Source organism: Entelurus aequoreus, linkage group LG12 (assembly GCF_033978785.1).
Source record: "Entelurus aequoreus isolate RoL-2023_Sb linkage group LG12, RoL_Eaeq_v1.1, whole genome shotgun sequence".
NCBI classification, from domain to species: Eukaryota; Metazoa; Chordata; class Actinopteri; order Syngnathiformes; family Syngnathidae; genus Entelurus; species Entelurus aequoreus.
The window spans coordinates 35,904,760-35,925,910 of record NC_084742.1 but is presented as its reverse complement, the minus strand read 5'-3'; the positions used below and the strand labels follow the sequence as shown (position 1 = coordinate 35,925,910).

The 21,151-nt window shown below is 44.0% G+C and overlaps 1 protein-coding gene across 3 annotated transcripts in view; it reads left to right on the top strand.

Moving 5' to 3' along the window:
- nhsl2 (NHS-like 2) overlaps positions 1-19,461 on the top strand; it is a 93,844-nt gene extending 74,383 nt beyond the window's left edge. For all 3 annotated transcript variants that reach the window (XM_062065877.1, XM_062065879.1, XM_062065880.1), the window contains exons 4-10: positions 1,746-1,926; positions 4,926-5,105; positions 5,186-6,278; positions 6,343-7,480; positions 7,558-7,861; positions 11,603-11,720; positions 17,031-19,461. In XM_062065877.1, coding sequence (XP_061921861.1) covers positions 1,746-1,926; positions 4,926-5,105; positions 5,186-6,278; positions 6,343-7,480; positions 7,558-7,861; positions 11,603-11,720; positions 17,031-17,355 — 3,339 coding nt within the window. In that variant the 3' untranslated portion in view covers positions 17,356-19,461. The remainder of the gene's footprint in view (positions 1-1,745; positions 1,927-4,925; positions 5,106-5,185; positions 6,279-6,342; positions 7,481-7,557; positions 7,862-11,602; positions 11,721-17,030) is intronic.
- Positions 19,462-21,151: the final 1,690 nt, after the last annotated feature.

Here is a 21,151-nt window from a genome sequence, read left to right as displayed (position 1 = left end):
CCGTTTGTTGACCCCAAGGAAGACGCTCTTGAATATGTCCTGACCCTGTAAACACATAACACCTTCGAGCTAGACTATAATAGAAACAAATAGAATATCACAGTTAATTGGTCCAGAAACGACCACGACAAAGGAATTTTCTCAAAGCAGGAATCCATTTTGGGGTTGCGGTATTATCTAAGCTGCATTCGGGCGGTCGGCGGGGTACACCCTGGACAAGTTGCCACCTCATCACAGGGCCAACACAGATAGACAACATTCACACTCACATTCATTCACTAAGGCCAATCAACCTATCCCCAGGTGCATGTCTTTGGAGGTGGGAAGAAGCCGGAGTACCCGGAGGGAACCCACGCAGTCACGGGGAGAACATGCAAACTCCACACAGAAAGACCCTGAGCCTGGGGATCGAACCCAGGACCTTCGTATTGTGAGGCACATGCACTAACCCCTGTACCACAGTGCTGCCCAGGAATCATAGCTAGAGCGTAAAATAATTGTTTACTACCTTTTAAATACCTTTTACAACATTATGAGTGCCCGCTAGACATGAAACAACACCCTTTAATCACCTTGAAACTCTTTTAATCCAGTATGGTAATGCTGTATGAGGCTGAGCCAATCAGTGGCCTCGATACTGAACAGCATGGTCTTATTGGTTTTTGGCTCCTCCAGTGGCCAATACTATTGTAGTATTGATATTTATATGTAATTTAGCCATTTGTATTCCTGAAAATGCTTAACTTAGAACCAAAAAATTGAGGAATATGCTTTCGGCGAGGAACCTTTGTCTTTACAGAACAGGAATTCTTCTTTAGAAGCTTCTAAGAAAACTAACAGGACAGAACACTGAGAGATACAAAACAATATGGTAGAAATATTGACACAGACAATTAAGAAATGAAATGATTGATGAAAAAGAAAGAAGGTGCATGTACGTCGCGGTCGCATGGTTATGCGCGGGTCGATCTCCCAAGATGCAGCAGGAACTCCGGAGGCAAGGTGCAGGTGAGACAATGATTTATTCGCAAAAATCATACAGGATACAAAATAAATAACAATCGCGTGCCGATTGCACGGGAGGCAAAGCGCTAGCGCGAAAGCTTAGCATAAGGAATTAAATAAGTAGATGACGTAACTTGTTGCATAGAAGCAAATAAGACAGCCAGACAGTGTGGCGAAAGACAGGAATATGTAGCTCTCTGATTAGTGCCCAGGAGCAGAACCCTAATCAGAGGCAGATGAAACTAATCAGCACCCATGGAAACCAAAACACAAACAGAGGGGTGCTGAAAACAGAACTGAGGTAGTCAAACTAACAGAACAAAACATGATCTGGCCAACAGATCATAACAGTGGAGACTCTTCAAACCCTCTCTCAGGCCCAACATCAGTCTTCTCATTAGAATGAGCACATGTCCCATTACTTCTGTCCAGAACGTAACACAGCATTTGTCCTTGCCAACCTTCAAGGCAGATGCCACAATTAGGTTTTGTGTTCCATTTGTTGACTATTTATCCGTACGCTCTAATGGGCACGAGGGCTGTTTGGCCCCTGTCCTCTATAACCGGCTGTGATGCTACATCTCAAGAGCAAATAGAGGACATTTTCTTTGTTTTGAAGCATTCCAAAGTTGACCTCTGCCTGTACGCCTTCATAGAATTTCAAGTTTGTGTCCTACTGGGTTAGAAACCAAAAACCGCTCGGACGTCTTCTCATCTCAGCTGAACTTCTTTTCTTCCAGCCGGCATCCAAGCAGCTCTACGAGGACGAGACCGGCACCTCCGTCTTCGGACTGAGGTCCCTGGCTAACCCATCCCCCTCGCCATCGGCGTCCCCCTGCGAGTCAGACTGCCCCCCGCTGGGCTGGAGCGGCGGACCACCCGTGGCAGAGAAACCCCGCTGGCACCTTGGCAGACGCACAGGTTAACACGACCTTGTGATTTAGTGGTAGTGGACACAAATGAGTGCAAACAGTGTTGTCACATGGGTCATAAATCAAGAGTTTGGCTCGTTTCGATGTTCAAGTGTGAGTAAAGAACGTTGTCAAATTAGTCAGATTATTCACAGCAAGTCTTTGAAATACGCATGCATTCCTCAAGTCACAGCCTTGAATCTGTTCTTTTTGATTGGGACACATTACTTGTTAAAGGGGAACTGCACTTTTTTGGGGGAATTTTGCCTAGCGTTCACAATCATTATGAGAGACAATAGGACAAAAAGTTTTTTTTGTTTTGCATTCTAACATGTACAAATAGGCTTGTTCTAGGTAGCTAGCAATGCAGCTAATGGGAGAAATCTATTCCACCTCTAAATCACTTTAAAAATGCATTGAAAAGCTGTCAACAATACTGCAGTTACGTTCCGTAACCTGTATAATAACCAAGTTGTAGCGACATTGTTATTGTAAGAGCGAACACAGAGGAACTATTTTTCTAGCGTAGTACAGATCAGCGTGCTTCGGTATTAGCCGTAAAAGCTAACAAGAGATGAGCAAGCTTCTACGTCAGCACGAAACACGTTTGAGTTTGTAATGCACAACACTGCGATGAGACACCAATCTGTACTGACTGAAAAACATTAACCATCACATTACAGTGTCTGTAAAGTATTAACCCACATTTCATGTTTTGTTTGTACACAGCTAGCCAGACTACGTATGTACTGTAGTTGCAATAACACGCATGACGTGCTGCGTGTATCGTGATCAATATAAAATGTGACTCACTCGATGGATAATCTCTTCGGTCCAGCTGCCCAGGGATGTTTTCCTGGTTTATTTGGGATAAGCACACCATTTATATCAAAATAATTTGTCTCCAAATTCCACATTTGAAGCTTCGAGTGGCTTTCGCCTCACTCTATTGGCTTCTGTCTGCTCCAACGTCTCACCCTCTTCTTCGTGCTCGCTTCCATAACCAGCAGGTCGTCCTCCGTTCATTTAGGGTAAAAAAAAATAAGGTTGTGAATCCTCATTTGTCCAAAAATACTTGTCTTTGTGGTTTGCTACCAAGTCTGCCATGATTAGAACACACTCGAGCGTTTTGTATACGGAAGTAGGAACACACATTTGTTGCCAGAAGTCGGACGTACGCTGCTATGGAAACGGAACTCAATGCGCACAAGAAGTCAGCCCCGGAATTGATTTAAATGATGAAAATACGGTAAATATTGAACATATTACATATTATGATCATGTCTGTTACTACATTATATATATACTTGCAGCGTGTATATAAAACGTTGGAGGGTTTTGAAGTTTTAGAGGGCTTTGAAGGCTAAAACGGTGACTCCCACTGGCCGCATCTTCCAAGCGTTTTTTATCATCTTTAATAATAAAAAAAGACTTGTGTTCTTGTCTCTCATAATGATTGTGAACGATAGGCGAAATTCCCCAAAAAGTGCAGTTCCCCTTTAAGTCTGCACCTCAGGTTTGCATGAAAACAATGTCATGCAAACATTCCGATCCTGTCCTCTTGTGTTAGAGGTGTTAGCATGCCGTGGTCATCCTCGCTCTGACACCCCTGCTTCCCCTCGCCATGTTTACTTTGTGTGCATGTCAATGTGTCTCATGAAGCACATCCATATCCAAATGGACGTTTTTTGGACTCAAAGGTAAAATATAATGATGCTGCTGCCCTTCCCTCAGCTGGGCATTTTGTATTATTTTTTTTGCATACATTTACTAAATACGCCATCTCGTTGTCGTGACGCCCAGTCTCTACACAAGCAAACAGGTAGCTGGCAGTTGGCTTGCTGTTGCCATGGTAACTCGCCACTCTTCCTCTCTTCTCACAAAAAAAAGAAAGCGAACTGTATAAACAAAGCACCGACGGAAGGATGACAGGAAGTGAGCAAGCAGCAAAAAGCGAAGAAAGAAGGATGAAAGAAGAGTGAACGTAGGCTAATAAAAGAATGATCACTGATCTCGCCTCATCTTCTCAGCTGATGACAGGTGTGCTTTGGGAAAGCAGGCAGGCAGGGATTGCAAGGACCAGCTCAGTGGCCTTGTGGTTAGAGTGTCCACCCTAAGACTGGGAGGTTGTGAGTTCAAACCCCGGCCGAGTCATACCAAAGACTACAAAAAATGGGACCCATTGCCTCCCTGCTTGGCACTCTGCACCAAGGGTTAAAATTGGGGGTTAAATCACCAAATGATTCCCGAGTGCGGCGCGCACTGCTGCTCACTGCTCCCCTCACCTCCCAGGGGTGAACATGGGGATGGGTCAAATGCAGAGGACACATTTCACCACACCTAGTGTGTAGGTGTGACAATCGTTGGGACTTTAACTTTAATTTATTTAGTGTACTTTTCGATGACGAGGCAGCTCTAAGACAGGAAATGTCAATGTGAATTCACCAAGTGGTCTGCAGAGCCTTTGCTGCCCTCGTCCTGACTCTTCTGATGGCGGCCTCAAACTGATACCTGAACCCACTGCATGACTTAAAACTGTGTAAAACTTCCCGTCCAACAAACCCCAGAGCCATGATTTTAGATTAGTCAAAAAAGAGCCGTGAAGACAACTGGGAAGAGTGTCCTTGTAGTTCTGAATCATCTTTCTGTTACAGATCAAGTATACTGGCTTTCTCTGCAAGACAAAGACACGTCATACTATCTTTGTTTACATTCCATGAAATAAGCAGGTTATTGAGTTTGGCAGTACAATGTGCGATTCACCGGGCAGCAAATCTGCGTCTCTTGTGTTTTTCTTTGTGTTCCTACTGAGAAGCATCAACGTCAGCACTTGCACAAACCATACTTCGCCTCTGATTACATAATTCTCACCGCTCCATCAGCTCACTTTTCCATTAGTTTAGCCCCCTCAGATTAACTTGCCTCATTGATTTGAGTCATTTTGTTAAAGGACATCAACAAAGCACAAGTGACGATAGCAGCAAGATCACTCGTGAATCTTGTTTCCAGGTGAAGGGGGAAGTGGGAAATTCCATGGTGTGGACCTCCTGCAGCACTCTGTGTCCCCATCTCCCTCTCTCGGGGAGCACTTCCATCAACCCCGCTCACTGGAGCCCGTCACGGACACCCCTCACCAGAGCCTTGCCTTGAGAAAGATACACTCTGACGTCGACACAACCACGCCTACAGGTATGCATGATGGAGAAACACACCTCTTAGCATGTCTTAATGAGTTAAGTTACGTGAATGTTCCTCCTTCACTCCATCAGAGAACATCCTGGAGCGGCCAGGAAGCATGGACCATTCTGGACTGATTTGCTCCAAAACGCCCTCCACCACCTGGAATGGACCCAAAGGCTCCACCTTCTCCCCCGCTGCGTGGAACGAACCTTACAACTACACCGTTAAGAAAGGGCCGGCAGTCCCACCCAAACAGCACAGCATCATCGGTCACACAGGGAGCGGGATTCAGGAAGGCGTGATGTTAGTAAGCTCGGGACACTTGGCCAGCTCACAGTCCTTCTCGACAATGTCGGACACTTCTGGGAGACGAGGGAACAATACGCCAGGGATGTCACTGGCAGCTGTCATGATGGGGAGGCGGAGTGAAACAGAGGGGGCCACTGCGGATGGAGGGAGGGGTGGGGGAGGAGAGGACGGTGGTGGAGAGGTGGGAAGGGGAAGGGAGAAGTCGGCACGCTCCATAGCGGCGGCGAATGCATTCAAGTTCCGGGAACGTTCCCTTTCCACACCCACAGACTCGGGCTCCTTCTGCTTCACTGAGTTTGGCACAGACCAACCAGACGGGACCCTGGCCTCCACAGGGAATGGGAACGTCTACACCGCTGCAGAACACCAACGGCAGCATCATGCCTTCTTAGGTTTGGGTGAGAACTACGCTCTCCTCTATCCCAGAGGAAGCTCTGAGGACAGTGCCAGTACCACTGACAACATCTCTGTCACAACTTCTGACTACGGCGTTGAAGGACGTTTGCGCTTGCGCTCACGATCTATCTCGCTCAAAAAGTCAAAACGCAAGCCGCCACCTCCTGTGAGGAGTGTTTCTCTCATGAAGAACCTTGGAGAGGCTGAGGGAAGGATCCACCGTGGAGGCAAATTGCATAGGGATGGCCGGCCAAAGAGCCTGCATATTCCCAGAGACCACTTTCCGGACTTCCAGCCCGACTTCCTTTTGCCCAGCTCGTCTTACTCCTCCAAATCAGACACTCATCGAGGGGAACTGGGCCAGGGAGGCTACGATCGACCTCCAAATCTGGAGGTGCATCCACCAGAGAAGGAGGCGGAACTAACTTTCCCCACTCACTGGCAGCTCGGGGAGTGGAAGAGCAATGACCCCTACAGGTAGGACTCTTATTTGCCTTTTAGTTGCTCTAATTCTTCATACCTTTTCTTTTCTTTATTCCAGGTCCTTATCAGGCTCCAGTACAGCTACGGGTACCACGGTGGTTGAATGTATGAAAGTCAGAGGTAGCTCAGAGTCGTTGTTAGAATCCCCTTCCACTTCCAGAGCCACGTCACCCTCGCAGCTCACCACGGAAACAGACGTTAAACCCTCCTCGCCTTTCAAACCCCCAGGACTCATGTCCCCGTCAAGTGGATATTCCAGCCAGTCGGAAACGCCAACTCCTACTGTGCCGCTCAGTCATGCAGCAGGTCCGGGAGGAGTTGGATCATTGGGGATAACAGGGTGTAAGATGCGCCCTAAGATTCCTGAAAGGAAATCCTCACTACCTTCACCAAAGGATCCTGCTGCCAGGTCCAGATTATCCTTTGAAATGCCAGGGAATGCCCACCTTGAGCTGTCATCCATTAAGCCAAAGCAAAAGGCCAGCAGGCGGCATTCGGACACATCCACAGCGGCAAAACCTGGAAAAATCAGCCCCAGCTCTTCCCAGGTGCTCCCTGTAGTCACCCAGAATGAGCTGAAAACAATTCGGCTTCGATCTGTCTCACGAGGCGACTTGGAGGACTTCCCCGATGGAGCGTCCGACACCATCGAGGAAGAACAACAGTGCAGAGACTTTGGAGACGACACCAGTCCGCCTCCCACTCTACCGAAACCTAAGCCACCTGTTGCAGTCAAACCCCCTCTGCCAAAGCGGCCCCTCAACCTGATTCTGAAGTCTCCTTCGACGCCCCCCCTTAGCTTGGACTCACCCCCAGCGTCGCCTGTGGAGCGGCCCGTGCCTCTGGGCAACATTTACAAAGTGATGAAGAAACCCAAACCCAAAAAAACGCCACCTAAAAGTCCTGCGAGTCCATCAGTGATCCCAGACATTAATTCCATGTCCACCACACATACCTTCTACGATCAGTGCCTCTTTGACCTTCCTCCCCTTCCGGAACCCCAACCTCTCCTGGAGGATCCTGTGTTGGAGCCCGAATACGACGCTGGCTTTCAACTGGGGCCAGAAGATGGGGGCTCTTTACCTTCTCCCTGCAGTAACCAAGAAGCACCAGAGCTCCAAGACAAAAGCAAGACGCTTCCGTCAAGAATGACCATCTCCTGTTTGGCAGAGCTCTCTGACAAAAAAAAGCCCAAGGTAGAAAATACCCAGAAATATATTTTAGAAAGTGTTATCGCTCATTGTTTTTTAAACAAAACGTTTCCCCCCTGCAGGTTCCACCCCCAGTTCCCAAGAAACCTTGCGTCCTGCTTCTTCCTTCATCCGTAACCCCCTCCACAAACGGCGGCACAGACCGCCAGACGCCACAAACCGACAGTCCGGTGGGTCCCTCGTCTCCTGGAGCACCTTTCCCACCAGAAAATATCCCAATAAGTCCACGAGCGCCTGAAATGTCAACACAGGATGAGAATTACTTGGGATTGGATGTTTTGAAGGAATCTTTACTTCACTCATCCCTGATGGATTCCTCCTTCGCCGAGCTGGAAGGGAATATGGTCGCCACTGGGATTGGGGCAGGTATGTTTTTAGAAACAAGTGTTGCTCTATTAAAGACATACAGTGGAACAACTCATCAAGTACTTATTACGAAAAATATCGACATACATGGTCTAATAAAATGTATATACGTATATAAAAAATTGGTCTGTTATTGTCGGCATATTATTGTTAACTTCATCACTAAGCAGCGGGAAATGACAACATGACTACTGTCTAGTTGCACAGTAGTAAAACTGTGTAGACGGTCATTTCCTGGTCAATGCAATGTGGTAAAATACTGGTCAAAAGGGAACGGCACTTTTTTGACATTTTGACATCATCCACAACCCTTATGTGAGACAAGAACAGTTAACAATATAGGTAATGGGATGAATCTATTCCGCCTATAAAGCGCTCTAAATAAACATCCAAAAACCGCCAACAATGCTCAATTTACATGCCGTGAGTAGCCCAGTTATAGCTACATTGTTATTGTAGGAGCTAACACAGAGGAATTACTTTTCTGGCGTCATGACCGCTACTAGCTAGCTTGAGCTGTTAACGTAGGTTGCGACCCACTTTAAATAAAGTATTTAAGGTATTTATAGGTTGGGAAAAGGTAATGCTACAATATAAATAACGCATCTCACCTCCTGTACTGTGTAGTAGAAGATTGTGGCACCAAGCCGGGATGTTGGTCAACTTTAAATATCCCCACGCTACCAGCTTAAAACTACAGTATATGGCTCTCGAAAAATGGTGGAACAGGGCATACGGTAGTGCGTGTGCCTCACATTACGAAGGTCCTGGGTTCAATCTCTGGGCTTAGGGTCTTTCTGTGTGGAGTTTGCATGTGGCAACTTGTCCGGAATGTACACTGCCTTCCGCCTGAATGCAGCTGGGATAGGCTCCAGCACCCCCGCGACCCTGAGAGGGACAAGCGATAGAACATGGATGGATGGATGGTATTTCAAGAAGGATACATCCCAGTAAGTCGCTATTTTATCTTAAGTGAAGTGTTTAGCGCATATCCGTTGCTATGCGCTCTGTGAAATCAATGCGCCCAAATAAGTAGTTTCAATAATGCACAAAATGAGTAAAATACTGTACATACACTACCGTTCAAAAGTTTGGGGTCACATTGAAATGTCCTTATTTTTGAAGGAAAAGCAATGTACTTTTCAATGAAGATAACTTTAAACTAGTCTTAACTTTAAAGAAATACACTCTATACATTGCTAATGTGGTAAATGACTATTCTAGCTGCAAATGTCTGGTTTTTGGTGCAATATCTACATAGGTGTATAGAGGCCCATTTCCAGCAACTATCACTCCAGTGTTCTAATGGTACAATGTGTTTGCTCATTGGCTCAGAAGGCTAATTGATGATTAGAAAACCCTTGTGCAATCATGTTCACACATCTGAAAACAGTTTAGCTCGTTACAGAAGCTACAAAACTGACCTTCCTTTGAGCAGATTGAGTTTCTGGAGCATCACATTTGTGGGGTCAATTAAACGCTCAAAATGGCCAGAAAAAGAGAACTTTCATCTGAAACTCGACAGTCTATTCTTGTTTTTAAAAATGAAGGCCATTCCACAAAATTGTTTGGGTGACCCCAAACTTTTGAACGGTAGTGTATTACATGTTATCATGAATATGCACGTTATTAAATCAGCCACTTACAGCATGTATAATGAACGGTGTTGGAGTTGTTTGTATGTTTTTAAGAGGGCTTAAAGGCCTACTGAAATTACATTTTTTTACTTAAACGGGGATAGCAGATCCATTCTATGTGTCATACTTGATCATTTCACGATATTGCCATATTTTTGCTGAAAGGATTTAGTATAGAACGACGACGATAAAGTTCGCAACTTTTGGTCGCTGATAAAAAAAAGCCTTGCCTATACCGGAAGTAGCGTGACGTCACAGGAGGAAGGGCTGCTCACATTTTCTCATTGTTTACAATGCAGCAAGAGAGATTCGGACCGAGAAAGCGACGATTACCCCATTAATTTGAGCGAGGATGAAAGATTTGTGGATGAGGAACGTGAGAGTGAAGGACTAGAGTGCAGTGCAGGACGTATCTTTTTTCGCTCTGACCGTAACTTAGGTACAAGGGCTCATTGGATTCCACACTTTCTCCTTTTTCTATTGTGGATCACGGATTTGTATTTTAAACCACCACGGATACTATATCCTCTTGAAAATGAGAGTCGAGAACGCGAAATGGACATTCACAGTGACTTTTATCTCCACGACAATACATCGGAGAAACACTTTAGCTACGGAGCTAACGTGATAGCATCGGGCTCAAATGCAGATAGAAACAAAATAAATAAACCCCTGACTGGAAGGATAGACAGAAGATCAACAATACTATTCAACCATGGACATGTAACTACATGGTTAATGCTTTCCAGCCTGTCGAAGCTTAACAATGCTGTTGCTAACGGCGCCATTGAAGCTAACTTAGCAACGGGACCTCACAGAGCTATGCTAAAAACATTAGCTCTTCACCTACGCCAGTCAGCCCTCATCTGCTCATCAACGCCCGTGCTCACCTGCGTTCCAGCGATCGACGGAGCGACAAAGGACTTCACCCGATCACCGATGCGGTCGGCAGCTAGCGTCGGATAGCGCGTCTGCTATCCAAGTCAAAGTCCTCCTGGTTGTGTTGCTGTAGTCCGCCGCTAATACACCGATCACACCTACAACTTTCTTCTTTGCAGTCTCCATTGTTCATTAAACAAATTGCAAAAGATTCACCAACACAGATGTCCAGAATACTGTGGAATTTTGGAATGAAAACAGAGCTTTTTTGTATTGGATCCAATGGGGTCCGAATACTTCCGTTCTCTCCGTGACGTCACGCGCATACGTCATCATACATAGACGTTTTCAACCGGAAGTGTCGCGGGAAATTTAAAATTGCACTTTATAAGTTAACCCGGCCGTATTGGCATGTGTTGCAATGTTAAGATTTCATCATTGATATATAAACTATCAGACTGCGTGGTCGGTAGTAGTGGGTTTCAGTAGGCCTTTAAACCAGCCACTTACAGCATGTATAATGAACGGTGTTGGAGTTGTTTGTATGTTTTTAAGAGGGCTTAATAGGCGAAATAGATAGTATCCCCATAACTTGCATTGTTAACTGCCTCTTACTAGCAGTTTTTTAAATATTTAGAATGCACAGAACAGGGAAAGACATGTGTGTTCTTGTCTCACATAAGGATTGTAAATAATTGGCAGAATTCCAAAATAATTAACCGGGATTCTACCACAGCAACTAACGAAATGCACCTGTTATGTCATATTTTGGGGGTTTTACATTTGCGAATGTACGAAAGCTTTGTTGTCATTGTAGTTGACACAGACGGACAACGACATTCCCACGGTGACACTGCGAGATAACAACAAGATTCTCCCCCTCTCTCCTGACGTCTCTATCGAAAGAATTTGGGTTATGTCGACAACCGGTTACGTCAACAACTGCTTATGTCGACGATCGCTTATTCAGTCCGTCCGATAGAAGTCAAGATAGACTGTTTCCACTTTTTAGAAGTTGCGTGAATTTGAAAGTATTGACACTGAGCTCGTTTTTCTTTTGTTTGTTAGCAAGCTAGTTGGACTATGTATGTTAGGGCAGTCAAACTCTGCACACACAGCTTAATTCTTAGCAGCCAATGAATTCATAGATGATTAATTATCCATGTTGCTCACTGAATGTCACAAACATGCATCATCTCTAACAAGACACGTACGTCCTTTTCAGATGACAGCGTGTCCTGCGACAGGACGGTGCTTCACATTGTGGAGGAAACGGATGAGGACTTCCCAGCCAACGCGCCTGCAGCACACACCACCGAAGATCTGTTCACCATTATACACAGGTTCGAGTCTGCACTACTGCACGGACGAGCTCATTACCACTCAGAACATGTGACAAAAGAGGCTTTGGGTTCAGTGGGAAGTTATGACAAGGCGGGCGCAGGAAGTGAGGTTACCTAGCAACGGCTACAGCAGCGACCACTGGCTCGTGTTTTCTCACAGTAATATCGATTCAAACCCATGCGCATAAGATGCTTGTCACTAAGCAACAGGTTATTTTACTGTCTGTCGTGCTGAAAATAGCTCGGAACGCCGTTAGGAAGCTTGAGGAGTAGGAGACTATTATTTTGTCGGTGTAAGGTCCATTCTGGATTAGGCATTGTGTTGTGAGTAGGCACCTGCTATGATCCGTTGCCCGGATCATAGTTTGTTTACGTTTATTTAAGTTTTGATTCACTTGTTCTGTTTCAGCACCCCTGTTTTGCGTTTCTTGGTTCTTGGTTGTCATGGGTGCTGATTGTTTTCACCTGCCTCTGATTAGTGTCCCAGAATAGGAGAAAACAATCAACACCCATGACAACCAATAAACACAAAACAGGGGTGCTGAAACAGAACTTAAATCACAAGTGAATCAAAACCTTAATAAACCTAAACAAACTATGATCCGGGCAATAGGTCATAACAGCACCTTTCACATTTGAACCGATTTGGTACTAATTCCCGGTACAATATCTGTCATCCACGGTACAAATTTTCAGTACTTTTGCGTGTGTTCATGTGGTAATAAATGTTAATTTGTTTATTACACAGGAAAATCTATTTTATTCAACATTTAATATTGGTACTGGTAAGTTGTTGTATTTGGTTTTCTTACACTTACACTTTTGAGTAGTGATGTAACGATAAACTGTATCAATGATAACCGCTGTAAAACAACTGACAGTTAGTACTACCTTTTTAAATAAATAAAAAAATAGAAAACCTGTGATTGATAACAGCACTTTAATAAACTCACAGACTGACTGGCGCCCGCTTGCTAGCCGAAATGCTAACATGAAAACCAAAGGCATTAATGTCTTTCCCCCATTAAAAAACGACATACCCCAAACTTTATAAACACATTGCTGGCTGAGCAACTGAGCTTTTCAATTGTGCACACAGAACCTACAAGCTGTGCTTTCTTAGAGTGATTGAGGATTACCAGACTGCAGTGTTTTTACGGTGCCTTCAAGGATCGCTGAACAGAGTAGGACACAGCGGCCACCAGAAATAATAGATGATAGTCATAGATTTTATTTGGTCTGCCAAGTCTGCATGGAATTCATATTCATCCCTGAACATGGGAATGTACTCCAATCAGAAATAATAAATAATAATCAAAGATTATATTTGGTCTGCACTTTTCATTTGAAAAAATAATAAAGTGCTACAGTACAGACCAATATGTAAATCAATAAAAGCTTAGCCATCAAAACTAAGACTACAACACTATCAGTGAAGCATAAGAAACACAAAACATGCAAAATAGTGGGGTTTTCTAACAGTGTGTCTATTTTAGTTGTTTTTTTAAAATAACTAGTTCTAAAGATTTCAGTGTTTCTAAGTACTTTTTGAGCACATTTAACTATACAGTGTTAAATGATAACCGTGGTCAATTTGGTCACAAAATTGTGATATGAAATCTTAATATTCTTACATCCCCACTTCTGACTCATTTGCAAGTATGCATTCATTTCAGTTTGTCCTAGTTGAGTTGCCGTAGCCAGGAAGTAGTCTATTGGCATTAAGGTGAACGTGCACGTTTTGTCCTTTGTTGAGCCCTACAAACCTGTAAGTGTTGTACCCTTCGATCCCTCCAGGATTTCGAGAGCTTTTTTTGTGGTTGTTGTGGGCTAAAGTCCCTGCCGCTTTTTCAGAAAGTGTCAACATAAATTTGATAGCGATGTTTTAAGTGTTCCTTCCAAAGGCCCATTATTCCAACAAGACTTGGAAAACAAATACTGTTTTGATGTTTTACACGTTTATACCACACAGACATTGAAGTAGCTCATTGTCAAAATTACTGTACAGTTTAATTAATTATAACTACTAATTATTTATACTTACAGAAAGAAACGCTACCCACACTTTGGGTGATGTTCATTTTTGTAATTATAATCTGTAGTCATTCTCCATGTTTATGTTATGCATGAAAAGGACAAATACTTATGTTCCGACACAGTTACACCCACACATCAAGAGCATTTGTGAACTGTTGAGAGCGATCTCTGGCAGTAATTTCTGTTTGTAAATTGGAAAGGATGCGATATTATCATCACACTTCAACCTCTGTCATGCAAATGCCACATCATTTTTTAATTGTCTTACCCTAGATGTAACAAAAGGTTAATCAAACGTATAAATACAAGCAAACTAGGAAGTGAGGATGTGTTGCTAAATGTGTACTGTACTTACTACATTAGCCAGTAGGCTTAGCGCTCTAGACAGGAACAGGAAGAATGTCTGAGCTACGCGGGAGGACGACAATTGTGCCGTTTGAGCAAGAAAGAGTTTATATATTTTAACATGTTGGTAGGTTGGTCTTTATTGTCATTGCACAAGTACAACGGAACTTTGTTTTCAGCACAAACCCGTTCAAGATTAGACAGTGTACAGGGTTACAGAACAGGAACTCTGATGGGTCGCCACAAGGCGCCCCGTAAAAGATGGGAAAAAGGTAAACACTGGGGGAGGATGAGTAAAAAAATACAACCTAGGGGCCCAGTCTGGAGTGGGAAAAAAACCTCCATAGCAAAGCACATATACACATTACAACATCCATCTCGAGACTTGCCAACAGAGGGGAGGGAGTGGGGGCTACAGAGGCAGGCTGCAGCTCTTCAGGCGCTGCCCATCTGCCCATCACCCCTAAGGGAATCGCGTCAAGGGCATTGGATGGGGGGTGGGGTATGTGTGTGTGGCGTATATTTTCGTGGATGCATGTGTGTGTGTAAGCCTGCCGCATGTCTCTGTTCCGCGGCCTTGATGTCGTGCAGTCGCTTGTCCAAAGTCAACAACAGGTGTGTCCATGATAGACAAGAAAGGTGTTTGTTGTGTCTTTGCCACACTGTTCTTCGGGAGAGTCTCGAAGCCAGGGAAACAATCCAAGTTAGACTGTTTTGTATGCGAGTGAAAATAAAAATTTGCTTTTCACTCTAAATTGTCTATGATTGATCCTCAAAATTCATCCTGCGGGGCAGACAGTCCGATGTTATCCAAATCACAAGAGTGTCCACAGTTCTTCCCGCATCCTCCAATCATTTGTGGCAGCTTTGGGGTACTTGGTGTTGCTGTTCCAGGAAACAAAAATACTTTTTGATTAGAAAGTTGACGTGCCCGTTTGAGTGCCAATCAGAGACAAATTCAAGATGAAAAATGAAGCTAATTGGCCAAATTATGCGCGGGGATTGGTTAGATTTGTGTGAATCGGCTCAAACGCAACATCGCAAATTCCTGGAAAGAACCGACTTTTTACAGCTGTTTGATTAACTGTCATCTTAGATATACTTTTTATTTGATTTGGTAGTGTTGAACTCGCCATGTTAAATCGCTAATGCTAATCAGTAGCCTGTATATAGAATATCCAATGTAAATGAACATCGAGCTAGCTTGAAATATTGAGACTTACTGTACTTTCGAGCGCTTTCTATCCGGCATGCTTGCTTTGTTGGCATGGAAAATTGGAACATTACCTCAAGGTAGATTTCTACAAATATGCCAAGTACCCACCATGTGCTTGAGCCAGTGCCAAGTCTGCATGGAATTCGATGAGTACCTAAAAAAAGTGCTGAATTCATACCCATCTCTAATCATGGGACGCCCCTCCCTACAGGCATAACATACGCTGTGCATAGGGCCTCACGACTGTTTTGTGTAAAGAAGCGCACATTAAGTGACAATCAATGACACTATGACATTTTACTGTAAATGTAATCCTTGCACCCTTCCCGCTTTGTCATTTATAAGAACATAATGGCAAATTTATCCAAAAAATGGAACACATTGTGAGTGCTGGGCTGATAATTTGACATTTGTTAATTTGCACAAAAAACATGGATTATGAAAAAGTGGTTTCAGCACAAAACATGCATGAAGTTGAATTCAAGTTGGATTTCAAAAAGTGTAAAAGAGTGGGGAAAATGTGTAATGTGGTGAGGTCCCTCAAAATAAAATTCTGCTTAGGGCCCAAATTTGACCTACATGGGGCGGCCCTGAATCTGACCACAATCTTTACCGTTGTCTTGGGTTAAATCAAGGGTGCCAAACTCATTAGGGGCCGCATGGAGGAAAATCTATTCCCAAGTGGGCCGTAATGGTAAAATCATGGCATGATAACTTAAAAATAAAGACAACTCCAGGTTGCTTTCTTTGTTTTACTTTGGCCAAAAATAGAACAAGCACATTATGAAAACGTAGAAATCACAAATAATCCTCTGGACAAAACACTTCAAGTTTGTTGAAAATTCTGAGGAAATTGGTGCAGCTTCAAAAACACAATGAGTTTAGACTTTGTCTCAGAGTATCTACAAAACCAGGATTAAACTTTAAATCACAGTCTTTCTGGGATTGAATCCAGTGCTAACTCAACAAGCCGTAAGAAACAGAGGTAAAAACAATTCAAAAGGGTTAGGTTCACTTTTCTCGTGTTGGACAGAGACATTTTGGGGCAACGAGGGTGCCAAATGACGACATGTTCAAAGCAGCAGACATTAAACGGCAGGTTTTAAGTTTAATGTAGGTCGAGGAGGAGGAGCCACAGTCACCCGTTACTGTGTGCCTCTTGCCACAGTCACCCGTTACTGTGTGCCTCTTGCTTGGCCCCGGTATAAACCGTTTGCTTGCCTAACAGGTTGGATATTGTGACATCCAGTGTACACATTTAGAACAGCAGTTTATTACGTACAAAAAAAACAAAACAGCTAATTTTTATACTTGGCAAACTCATCATGCGGGCCGGAAAAAAACTGCTGTACGTTTGACACCCCTGCTCAGTGGCCTTGTGGTTAGAGTGTCCGCCCTGAGATCGGTAGGTTCTGAGTTCAAATCCCAGCCGAGTCATACCAAAGACTATAAAAATGTGACTCATTACCTCCCTGCTTGACACTCAGTATCAAGGGTTGGAATTGGGGGTTAAATCACCAAAATGATTCCCGGGCGCAGCTGCTGCTCACTGCTCCCCTCACCTCCCAGTGGGTGATCAAGGGTGATGGGTCAAATGCAGAGGATAATTTTACCACACCTATGTGTGTGACAATCATTGGTACTTTAACTTTTAATGTTTTAATCATGTTGATGTGTTCTTGAGTGTACTGAAGCTTTGCCTTCTCCATCAGGTCTAAGCGAAAGGTCCTGGGTCGCAAGGAGCCTTCAGACTCCTTCGGAAGCCGCCAGAACCTCATGTCCCCGGTCAAGCAGAGCCCGGAGCTGCGGAACCTCACCATGGGCAGCAGCCTAAGGTCCAGCTCGCGCAACGACAACTTCATGGCCCTGCTTCAGAAGAAGGGCAGCAAGTCTTCCAGCGGCGGGGCCAGGGTGTCTGCCGCCGAACTCCTCAAAAGCACAAACCCTCTGGCGCGGCGGGTCACCGAGTTCTCGGGCGGCGCTGGCGAGGGGGCAGAGGTGGAGTCCGGCGGTCAAGGCAAACCAAACGATCAGTAAACCAAGGAGCATTATCCCAACTGGATCAGCTCGCAAGCAGCCGCTTCGCTCCAACCACTGGCTGACCATTTGCACCGTCCAATCCCATCGGAGCAGCACACCTTTTGGACAAAATGGTCCCTCGTGTGGTTGGAGCCGTTTTATTTCCTGACGTAGCGGAGTAAGTTGTGAGCAACGCACTTAGCGGGGAGGGAAAGATGGATGTGCGGATACCAGGAACATAAGCATTGGATATCTTTTCTCCTGACGGTGAGTGTTGACCTGCGCCACGGCATCAGTCCGGAGTCCATGTACTGTAAGACTTCTTCATAACCAAGAAGTACATTGAAGTGCAGGCTTTGCTTCCTAGCATGCAAAAGACAAAATCTTTCCAGATTCCACTCAATCATAAAGCACTTTTCTTAAATGTTTGTTGTCGAGAGGCCGTTTACATGATTCATTCCCTCCAGGTACACTCCGGAATAATGTTACATTTGTTTTTCCCACGTAAGTGTTTTTTTTAGGACATACACATGATTAAGGATCGTTCAGAGAACATTTGCAGACACTGCCTGTGTGACGGACCACACACACACACACACAAAGAACAGAACTGTCTGCACAAGCGTGTGACTGCGCACAAATCGTCATCACGCCTGCGGAGTTTCTGCATGGAGAGCATGAAGCAGGCTCAGGGGATCAAACAGGGTTTTTTTTTTGTTTTTTTGGGGGGTCTCCAGTGACGGAAGCGAAGAACTACCACAAACCAAGACCAGAGGGGACCTGAGTGTGTGTTGGAGTGTGAGAGTGTGCATGCTCGCTCGCATGTGCTTGTGTGTGTTTGACTCGTGTATCATCCACCACCAGGTCATCTCCAGAATGAGCGGTTCTCGTCACATTTCACCAACTCCTCCATGCACTTCCACACTTTCATGTAGCATCTCCTAACCCACACCACCACACCTATCCCTCCTCTTTCCACTACCTATTGGATCTTTGCATCCCAGCTGGCAGACGACGGGTGAATTTCAATGAGAAAACATGCTTTTGTAGGGATGGGTGAAGGAGTTCACTCTTTTGGGCCACCACTGTGTTAGAGCTCTCCCTAGTGGGTGGAGGATGTACTGCAGAGCGCCACATTAGGACACCCCTAAGATAGTCCTTCAGGTACATGCCATCTTCAGTACGAAAAAAAAAAAGAATACATCACTATTTATGATGACTTGTCAAGTGGTGCTTTTTTTTTTTTTTTGCTTTTAGACTAATTAGTGAATTGAGTGTTTGTTTTGCCTTGTACACTAAGATTTTCTTCTGCGTTTTCTTTTACGTAGTTGATTTTCTTGTTTGTTTGTTTTTACTTGCACTCTTCTTCACCAGTTCCTACGCTGACTTCAGCAGTGATAATGATTCCTAAGGTTAGCAAAAAGAAGAAGAGGACAGTTCCAACATGAAGCTTCCCTTTTTAAAGGGACTGAAGTAATATGTATTAATATGGATGATATTTGGAAAAAAATGGCCTTGGACATAATTTATAATCCCTCCCTGCAAGGCAGCATTGGAAGTGACACGCCTACAATGGGAGCAGCAGGGATAAGTTGAATTTTAGCACATGATTCCCTCTTTGGGAGAGAAAGGGAGGGGGAAAGTCAGGAGGTTGGAGAACGTGTAATCCTCACCTCCTCTCCTTGGTGAGTGGCTCACAAGTGGCGTCCTTCAAAGGATGAATAGAATGGATTCATCAAATAATTTGAACCATTTGAAGGGGTTGTACTGTTTAGGTTGGTCCTGTGTGAGCTTTCGTTCATGAAAAGGACACACGTGTGTTGCATCAGATAATCTTACAGCACACCAGAGGCCAAAGAGTGTATGTGGCCCCTGACCCCACTGTCAAATTGGGGCTGGCTTAGAGCAACAGAGACAAATAATTATTGGATAATTATTCTATTTTTGTTATTCCTTATGGAAGAAAGACCTATTTAAATTATTATTCCATAAATGTATTGACTCACCCTGCCCCCATCCTCCAAATGCAGTGGTTGGGTATTTAGGTGCCCAGGCGAGCGCCGCTTCCCCGGCCGGCTCTTCTCTCCGCAAAGTATTCCATCATAAATAAATTATTTTTCTTGTGTAAAAGCACGGGTCGTTTGTTGTATCTTCAATATTTTCCAATCAAAATACTGCATTCTTTTCCAGCGTGTTCCTTTAATTGTTTTGTTGTCGTTGTGTTGCAGTGACACCTAGCGGGTGTTTGTATCAGTGCAGCAAGATTGGAATAACAAGGAAATATCCAGTTGCAGTGTTTTTAATGCTGTGTGTGTGTGTGTGTGTGTTTCTACCCTTCTTGAGACATCAACAAGGAAAAGTGCCTTCCATATGAGGATCGGTGAACAAGTTAGAACCCAAATCATGGTTCCAATATGGAAAACCATCACACTAATAGAGAGGAAAATACTAGAGTCCGTGAACATTGCTCCAAAGTCTGGATTTTTTGTTGATTTAATGTGCATACAAAAGTAAACATTGACAGGTGCAAAGGCAGCAATATATGATAAAACAAGACGGCAGCTAAAGAAGGACTTCCTATTCATCCCCGAAAAAACCCGCCAGGTGAACAGCTGATTTTACGACTTCCGGTGCTGATGTAAGACAACCCGCGTCCCATATGTGACCATAGGACATACTTGCCAACCCTCCCGTTTTTAGCGGGAGAATCCCGATATTCAGCGCCTCTCCCGACAACCTCCCGGCAGAGATTTTCTCCCGACAAACTCCCGGTATTCAGCCGGAGCTGGAGGCCACGCCCCTCCAGCTCAATGCGGACCTGAGACTGAGTGGGGACAGCCTGTTCTCACGTCCGCTTTCCCACAAAATAAACGGCTTGCCTGCTCAAAGACGTCATAACATCTAGGGCTTTTATAGAGTGCACAACTGCGCGCACAACAAGGAGACAAAGCAGAAGAACGAGGAAATTACAGACATGGCGGCCGAAATGATATACTCATCATGAACGGAGAAGTTAAACAGGACAATACTGCCATCTAATGGATAGCCACTGGAACACTGAAATTCAAGTATTTTTTTTTTCTATGTAAATAAAATAAAATAAAAAATATATATATATAGCTAGAATTCACTGAAAGTCAAGTATTTCATACACACATATATTTATATATATATATATATATATATATATATATATATATATATATATATATATATATATATATATATATATATATATATATATATATATATATATATATATATATATGAAATACTCGAGTTGGTGAATTCTAGCTGTAAATAACCATGCCCCCAACCACGCCCCCCCCCCCCCCCCCCTCCCGATATTGGAGGTCTCAAGGTTGGCAAGTATGCCATAGGATGAACAAACACACTATGGTACTAACACTATAGTGGCCATTAACAGTTAGCTTCTACGGCTGGGTTGCCCAAAGTGCGGCACAGGGGCCATCTGTGGTCCGTGACTCGTTTGTCATCGACCTTAAGCACATTCCGAAAAATGAGGGTGGTCCCAAAAAGGAGAGATTTTTCAAAGTTTAAAAGTCCTCACCCTTTGGCCAACATACAGTATGTAATAAGTGTGTGTAAGAATTTGAAATGCGCCCCCTTTGGCCAAAATTGATTTCAAAAAGTAAATAAATATGTATAAAGAAACATACTGTAATAAATTGAAGTAAATAATGAAAATTAAAAACCAATTACAAACAAAAAAATTCAAAAAAAATTAACTAAAAGCAGTCTTTCTCTCACAATGTGATATTATTATATATTATTACTTTTTTATGTAAAATTA